The sequence below is a fragment of the Solanum stenotomum genome, unplaced genomic scaffold (assembly GCF_019186545.1).
Source record: "Solanum stenotomum isolate F172 unplaced genomic scaffold, ASM1918654v1 scaffold32579, whole genome shotgun sequence".
NCBI classification, from domain to species: domain Eukaryota; kingdom Viridiplantae; phylum Streptophyta; class Magnoliopsida; order Solanales; family Solanaceae; genus Solanum; species Solanum stenotomum.
Window position 1 is genome coordinate 45,681 of NW_026032026.1, and position 8,437 is coordinate 54,117.

General features: G+C 38.4%; 1 protein-coding gene across 1 annotated transcript; it reads left to right on the forward strand.

Moving 5' to 3' along the window:
- Window positions 1-5,251: 5,251 nt before the first annotated feature.
- On the forward strand, window positions 5,252-8,201 carry LOC125852138 (MDIS1-interacting receptor like kinase 2-like). Its single transcript, XM_049531867.1, has 2 exons — window positions 5,252-7,526; window positions 7,653-8,201. The coding sequence occupies exons 1-2, from the start codon at window positions 5,342-5,344 to the stop codon at window positions 7,973-7,975; spliced, it is 2,508 nt and encodes an 835-aa protein (XP_049387824.1). The 5' UTR covers window positions 5,252-5,341; the 3' UTR covers window positions 7,976-8,201.
- Window positions 8,202-8,437: the final 236 nt, after the last annotated feature.

Below are 8,437 nucleotides of genomic sequence, written 5' to 3' on the forward strand. Positions count from 1 at the left end.
CTGGGGAAGGGGCTGGCGCGTCGCGCTTGCCAGCGCGCCCCAAAAGGGACTCTAAAGTCCAGCCTTTAGGGTGGCACGCCTAGCAGAGCGCCAGCATGCCCCTTCTGAGCTTCGAGGGCTGGCGCTCCACGCCTTGCAGAGCGCCAAGGACGCCAAGTTTTCCCATTCTTCCCCCACTTTCTCATGCATGTTCCTTGGTATTGTACCTATGTTTCCTAGTTGTTTCCAACACTCTAAAGTACTTCTAAACGTCAAGAACTCATCCATAAACGTGTGATCATATACCTTGAATCCATAATCCAATTCAAGGCGAGTTAGTGTCAAGTCCAAGCGAAGTTAGAGTCAAGTCAAGAAAAGTTAAGAAGTAAGTGCAAGCAAGTCTTTAAAGCTTTTCAAGAGTCGTTATTGAACGTTTTGATTTCGTTTTAAGGTTCAAGCTTCAAGTCAAGCAAAGAGTGTAGAGTTTCAAGATAAGTAAAGAGTCTCAAGGTTCAAGTCAAGTAAAGAGTATCGAGTTTAAAGTTAAGTCAAGAGTGTAAAGTTGAGTTCATTTCTCAAAAGCTATTAGGGAACTAAGTATTCCCAAAGAAGTTTATAAATGTTTTTACATTTGAGTAAGAGGGGAATCATGTTTTCCAAAAGAGCCTTTGGGCTAAGTTTTGAGTAATTACCTCAACTAAAGCAAGATGTGTTTAAAGACACTTATGAGCAAAAGTATTTTTGGGAGTAGTATTAAGCACCGAATTGGGGACACGAGTTCATATTAACTCAACTCTCCATAAGAACCATGCGCTAACATGGGATTTGACGTATCATTCTTTTTAGCTGATCACGTAAGATTAAGCTAGTGGATCCACTAAGCAAAAGTAAGGTCCTATATCATGGCAAGGTATAGGATGGTCCTTGGGCAACGTGAGGTAAAACGTTGTATCATCACTAGGGCTCATAGTGGTGGTTTTCGGTTAAAGAACCTCTCACAAAAGTTATATTACTTTTATATAAGTAAAGTTGAGTTTGTTATTGTTTTATTATTAACGAGCTAAGTTGTTTACACTGTTTTACAAGTTATTTATATATTGCATATGTCTTATTGCTTTATATTTTGAGTTCAGTTTTTTCATGAGTCAAATAGAGCCAAGGTAATTGTTCTTTTGCACTCTTTTCAAGCTTAAGTTGTGGTTTAGCTTTCCAGGTCGCATACTCGTACATTCCATGTACTGATGCCAGTTGGTCTGCATCTTATGACGATGCAGACGCAGGTACCCAGGGTCAGCATCCATCACGCCGTTGATCCAGCTGAGCACTCCAGAGTCAGTGGTGAGCCTCTTTGTGTTCCGGAGGACTCGATTATGTTGTTCGCTTAGTTTTGTTTTATTAGGATGTTGCGAGGTCTGTCCCAACATCCATCTCAGTATTTTAGAGGCTTCATAGACAATCAGTCAATTAGTTTTGAGTCTCTCATCTGTGTATATATGTTAATATTCTATTTTGAGACTCGAGTTGCCTTTTTGGTCAGATTTTATTAGTTGGTTGTTTTATAACCTTTCATTGCATTGAGTTGTGCTGTTGAGTTAAGTTTCCGCTGAGTTAAGAAAGCCAGGCCAAGGGTTCGCTTGGGGCCAGCAATGGTCTTCGAGTGTCGGCCACGTCCAAGGTGTAGGCTCGGGGCGTGACATTCAGAGTCCCTTTGGGGCGCGCTGGCAGGCGCGATGCGCCACCCCTTTTCCCCGAAAACTCGACTTTTCTTCCTCCTTTGTACAACTCTAAACCACCCTAACTTCAAGGGTTTCAACTCCAAACACTAAGAATCATAAAATCCCTCAACATACAAGAGATTCAACTCAAAAACACAACCAAATCATGTACTAAACCAACAAGAACTTCAACAACACAACCAACAACTTCAACAACACAACCAATCTTTTCTCGGAAATAAAACGAGTTTGGCGTGTGGGGAAAAGAGCCAACCCAACACTATGAACTCACATACCTAGTAGGGATCACCCCCGACGATATCCACGACGATCTTTGACGAAATCTTGCTTGATCTTCTCTTTCTCCTCTTCTTCTCCTCTTCACTCACAAACCCTCACTCTCACTCATTTAAAAAGGGAAGAACTGATCAAAAAAATCAGTCTAACACACTAATATAACCAACAAAAGAATTGGTTAGGGAAAAGACCAAAATACCCTTAAAATTTTCGGACTAATTCCCTGCCAACTGCCTAACTTCCAAAGGGCATAACTCACTCATACGAACTCGGAATTGAGAAAACTCAGTGGTGTTGGAAAGATCATTACACGAGCTTCACAAACATAACTGGAACTACACCTAATTCATCCTGAGTTATGAGTTATGACTGTTCAAAATTGGCCAAAAACTCATTTTTTTCCCATACTTGACAAATTTTCCAACAATGATTATTTCCACTTCTTAGCCTCTTCATAGATATTTCAAATTGCCGGATGTTACATATAGCTTTGGAGTATTAGCATTGGAGATTATCAAAGGAAAACATCCTGGGGAATACATTGCTCCATTAGCAAATTCATCGACTATAGATCATGTGCAGCTTAGTGATTTGCTAGATGAACGTCTTCCATATCCCGAAGATGAAGTAAAAGATGTTTTGGTTTTTATTATCAAGCTAGCAAGCTCTTGTTTGCTTGAAACTCCAAAATCAAGGCCAACAATGTACTTTATCTCTCATAGGTTATCATCAATGGATCCACGTCCACCTACTCATGTAAGGCTAGCTAAATAATCTCTGATATGTAAGGTGTCTTTGTATCATTGTATGGAAATGAATAACCTTTGATACCAAGTGGTTGTATAAGTAATATAATGATTAATCATCCAAAATAAATCAAACAAATTTTGCTTTATCAAGTTTTTAAATTGTGATGTTTTGACCAGTGGACTGATCTTGCTTTCTTTAACCATTTGGTATTCAGAACTCGTGATCTGATTGATTTGTATCCGTGTAAAATAGAATCCATTTAAGAGGAAACACTGTAGGGAAGTTTCGGCACGTAACATTGTCAGTCCACTTGGATTAGACTTAACTAAAGTTCAAATTGCTGCACATTTTATTGCTTTCCGACTGTTGTAGAACCTATGCAGTAGCACGAGTTTGATGATTTACCAGTCTTTGGCTGACTGTAGAAAATTACTTATAGGAAGGAATAATTGCTTCAAGGTAAGTGACAGAGTCACTATTGTTTGTAAGGATAAGTTCGCCTTTTCCTCTTGTAATTTCTGGTTTTCTAAAACCGGCTAAAATAGTCATTAGTGGAGACTGGCATGAATGTGCACTTTTGGTCGATGGAATAAATAAGTCCAACTATTAACGGATGGCATGACTGAGTCATTTCTAAAAGTTGATGGCATATATGTTCTGTTTTCAAGGAACAGAGATGTTATTTGGAGGAGTTTGTGTTTTCTGTGACTTTTTCTTCTAAAATAATAACTCTTGAGAGACTTTTCCAATATAATTATTCCCCACAACTGTAAGATTGAACAATCCAACCACCTTTTCCATTGTATTTACTTCCATGAGTAGTGAGACATTAAATGTAATTGACTCAGCAAGACATTAAATGATTCATTACAAATATATAAAGAACTTTATCCTGCACAAGTTCTTCACAACCAAAACAATCCATTAGCCTTCGACATGGTTCCCAGAGTATTTTATCTCCTGTCTCTCTTATGTCACTTCACAATTACTTTTGCTTCCATTGAGGAAGCAGCTGCTCTTCTAAAATGGAAAGCAACTTTCCAAAACCAGAATAATTCCTTAATGGCTTCTTGGACACTAAGTCATCATGCTGCTGCCAAGAATTCTTCCAGCCATGATCCATGCAGGGACTGGTATGGAGTTAATTGCTTGAATGGTCGGATAAACAGGTTGAATATTTCAAATACTGGTGTCATTGGTACACTCCATGATTTTCCATTTTCATCTCTACTTTTTCTTGAATATGTTGTCTTAGCATGAACAACCTTTCTGGTCCCATTCCTGCAGAAATAGGGAAACTTGTCAATCTTGTTGAAGTTGCTCTTGATACGAACCAGTTAACAGGTCATATTCCTCCGGAAATAGGCAACTTGATCAATACAAAATTGTTCAGTGCTTCCTCCAATGAATTGTCTGGTCCCATTCCTATTGAAATAGGGAAGATGAAGTCACTTGTGGAGTTAGCGTTATACAGAAACAATCTTTCTGGTTCGATTCCAAAAGCTTTAGGTGACTTAACTGAACTCACAATTTTGTACCTTTATGAAAACCAACTTTCTGGTGCCATTCCTGCAGAAATAGGTAAACTTGTCAATCTTGTTTAAATTGATCTTGATACAAACCAGTTAACAAGTCATATTCCTCCGGAAATAGGCAACTTAATTAATGCAAAACGGTTCTATGCTTACTCCAATGAATTGTCTGGTCCCATTCCTGCAGAAATAGGGAAGATGAAGTCACTTGTGGAGTTAATACTAAACACAAATAATCTCTCTGGTCCAATTCCAAAAGCTTTAGGTGACTTAACTGAGCTCACAATTTTGTACCTTTATGAAAACCAATTCTCTGGTTCCATTCCTGCAGAAATAGGGAAGATGAAATCACTTGTGAAGTTAAGCTTACAAAGAAGCAATCTTACTGGTCCTATTCCAAAAACTTTGGGTGACTTAACTGAGCTCACAATTCTTGACCTTTATTCTAACCAACTTTCTGGTGCCATTCCTGCAGAAATAGGTAAACTTGTCAATCTTGTTGAAATTGATCTTGATACAAACCAGTTAACAAGTCATATTCCTCCGGAAATAGGCAACTTAATTAATGCAAAACGGTTCTATGCTTACTCCAATGAATTGTCTGGTCCCATTCCTGCAGAAATAGGGAAGATGAAGTTACTTGTCGATTTAAGCTTACATAACAACAATCTTTCTGGTCCAATTCCAAAATCTTTAGGTTACTTAACTGAGCTCACAATTTTGTACCTTAATGCCAACCAACTTTCTGGCCCCATTCCTTTAGAAATAGGAATAGGAAAACTTTCCAACCTTGTCGAACTTGATCTCAATAGAAACCAGCTAACAGGTCATATTCCTCCGGAAATAGGGAACTTGAAGTCACTTGTGGACTTAAGATTAAACACAAATTATCTTACTGGTCCTATTCCAAAAACTTTGGGTGACTTAACTGAGCTCACAATTCTTCACCTTTATGAAAACCAACTTTCTGGTGCCATTCCTGCAGAAATAGGTAAACTTGTCAATCTTGTTGAAATTGAACTTGATACAAACCAGCTAACAGGTCATATTCCTCCGGAAATAGGGAACATGAAGTCACTTGTGGAATTAAGATTAAACACAAATTATCTTTCTGGCCCTATTCCAAAAGCTTTGGGTGATTTAACTGACTTCACAAATTTGTACCTTAATGAAAACCAACTTTCTGGTGCCATTCCTGCAGAAATAGGGAAACTTACCAACCTTGTCGTAGTTAGTCTTGGTACAAACCAGTTAACAGGTCACATTCCTTCGGAAATAGGCAACTTGATTAATGCCAAATTTTTCTATGCTTACGAAAATGACTTGTCTGGTCCCATTCCTGCAGAAATAGGGAAGATGAAGTCACTTGAGACTTTAAACTTACAGAGATGCAATTTTTCTGGTCCCATTCCTAGTGAGTTGGGGAATCTGAATAAACTCAATGATCTGGTTTTATCTGAAAATAAATTTACTGGTTCAATTCCTGCTATATTTGGCAATTTGACAAACTTGCAGACACTGCATCTCCATACCAACAAACTTTCAGGTTCCATTCCAAAAGAACTTGCATGTTTGGATAACTTGCGAGTGCTAACAATGACCCAAAATCAGCTTTCAGGCCATTTGCCAGACCAGCTTTGTCAAGGTGGGAAACTTGAGAACTTCACGGTAGCTAGCAACAAACTGACAGGGCCAATACCAAGAAGCTTGAGCAACTGCTCGAGTTTTAAATGGGTTCGCTTTAATAACAACAGTTTCATTGGAAACTTATCTGAAGCTTTTGGAATCTATCCAGAGCTTCAGTTCATTGATTTGAGCGACAATTTTCATGGTGAGCTCAGCAGCAACTGGGGGAAATGCGAAAATTTGATTGATCTGCGTGTAGCCAGAAATAACATTAGTGGTAGCATACCACCAGAGATTGGAAACGTCCAAGGGCTTCTTGGACTTGATCTTTCATCGAATCATTTGCTTGGGCAGATTCCAAAGGAATTTGGAAGATTAACTTCTTTGGTAAGGCTTTCTGTGCAAAACAACAATATTTCTGGCAATATATCTGAGGAACTTGGGTCACTGACAAAGTTAGAGTCCCTTGATTTATCAGACAACAGATTGAATGGATCAATCCCAACGTGGATAGGAGATTTCGTGCGGTTGTTTCAGTTGAATCTGAGCAACAACAAGTTGGGACAGAAGATTCCAAAGGAGATAGGGAGGATAACTCATCTTACTGTACTTGATTTGAGCCATAATCTTCTTGATGGAGAAATACCTGCTGAGCTAGCCAGTTTGCTGGACTTGTCAAACTTGAATCTTTCCCACAATGATTTATCTGGGCGCATTCCTAAAGAACTTGAAAGTTTGACTGGTTTGCTGGATGTTGTATTGTCATACAATGATTTGGAAGGTCCAATCCCTAATAATAAAGCTTTTATGAATGCTTCGTTAGAAGGTAATAAAGGTCTTTGCGGCAATGTAACAGGATTCCAGCCCTGCAATAAGCCATCTTCTGTGGTGAAAAAGCACTCAATAGCAAAGGGACGTAAACTCATCCTCATCACAGTACTTCCTGTTATGGGAGCACTAGTACTGCTCTGTGTTTTCATTGGTGTTCTCTTTATGTGTAATAAAAGAAGGAGAGTTAAAGACGTTGAAAGAAGGGATGGTGATGGTTGGCTTTCGATATCCATGTTAGATGGAAAGGCATTGTACAGGGATATCTTAAATGCCACAGAGGAGTTTGATGCAAAATTTTGCATTGGACAAGGAGGACATGGAAGTGTTTACAAGGTAAACCTTCCATTATTAGGAGATATAGCTGTGAAGAGACTTCATTCTTCATTTCAGAATACACATCCCAAAAGCTTCATAAATGAAGTAAGGGCATTGACTAGGATTAAGCACCGGAACATTGTGAACCTCTACGGCTATTGTTCAAAAGCACAACACTCACTCTTGGCTTACGAGTATGTGGAGAGGGGGAGTTTGTCTAGTATTCTGAGCAATGAAGTTGAGTCCAAGAAATTGGATTGGCTTAAAAGGGTGAAAATCATCAAAGGTGTTGCTTTTGCTTTATCTTACATGCACCAAGATTGCTCACCGCCAATTGTTCATCGAGACATATCAAGCAGTAATGTTTTGGTTGATTCTGAGTATGAAGCTCGTGTTTCAGATTTTGGCATAGCGAAGCTTCTCAAACCAAACTCATCCAATTGCACTGCACTTGCAGGAACATATGGCTATGTTGCACCTGGTAAGGTCTAAATTTAATTTCTATTTTATTCAGACTTGGTGAACTATAGCCAAACACTCTATAGTGTTTTTATCTCATTTACACATCTAAATTGTTATACCATTTTTGGAAATTGTATTGTTTCAGAGCTTGCCTATACAATGAAGGTTACGGAAATGTGTGATGTCTACAGCTTTGGAGTATTAGCATTGGAGATAATCAAAGGAAAGCATCTAGGGGAATATATTACTGTGCTAGCAAATTCATCGACTATAGATCATGTGCAGCTTAGTGATTTGCTAGATGAACGCCTTCCATATCCTAAAGATGAAGCAAAGGATGTTTTGGTTTTAATCATCAAGTTAGCAAGCTCTTGTTTGGTTGAAATTCCAAAATCAAGGCCAACAATGCACTTCATCTATCATAGGTTATCATCAATGGATGCACGTCCACCTACTCATGTAAAGTGAGCTTGTAATCCCTGATATATATGTAAGGTGTCTTTGTATGAAAATGAATAACCTTTGACACCAAGTGGTTGTGAAGTAAGTTATTTTGATGAAAAGGTCCATGACAGAATTATTACTGAGAATAGTATTGTTGTATTGTCAGGGTGCTTATCTGGTTTGTTGTTTAGAGTCTATAATATAGACGGTTATTGTTTATTGAGCCAAAAAGTAATGAAAACAAGTTTCACATTTGCTAAATACTGATTTCAAGGAATTTCTTTGCATACTTCTTTTAGTTCATAAACAATCTCAACCCGTGAATACTTCTAAAAGATGATTCACACTGCAATGCATGTGAAAGAATGATGTATGTAAATCTAAACTTTAGGGACGCGTATATAGAAAGAAAGCAGAGGGCTTGTCGGGGCTGGGCTGATCTTTCTTGTTTTTAATTTTGTTTATTGGATTTGGGTAATAGGCCCA

Bases quoted from the DNA above. Each gene is read 5' to 3' on its own strand.
- LOC125852138 (XM_049531867.1), top strand. From the start codon at position 5,342: ATGAAGTCACTTGTGGAATTAAGATTAAACACAAATTATCTTTCTGGC. The intron at 7,527-7,652 runs GTAAGGTCTAAA...GTATTGTTTCAG, and splicing joins ATATGGCTATGTTGCACCTG to AGCTTGCCTATACAATGAAG.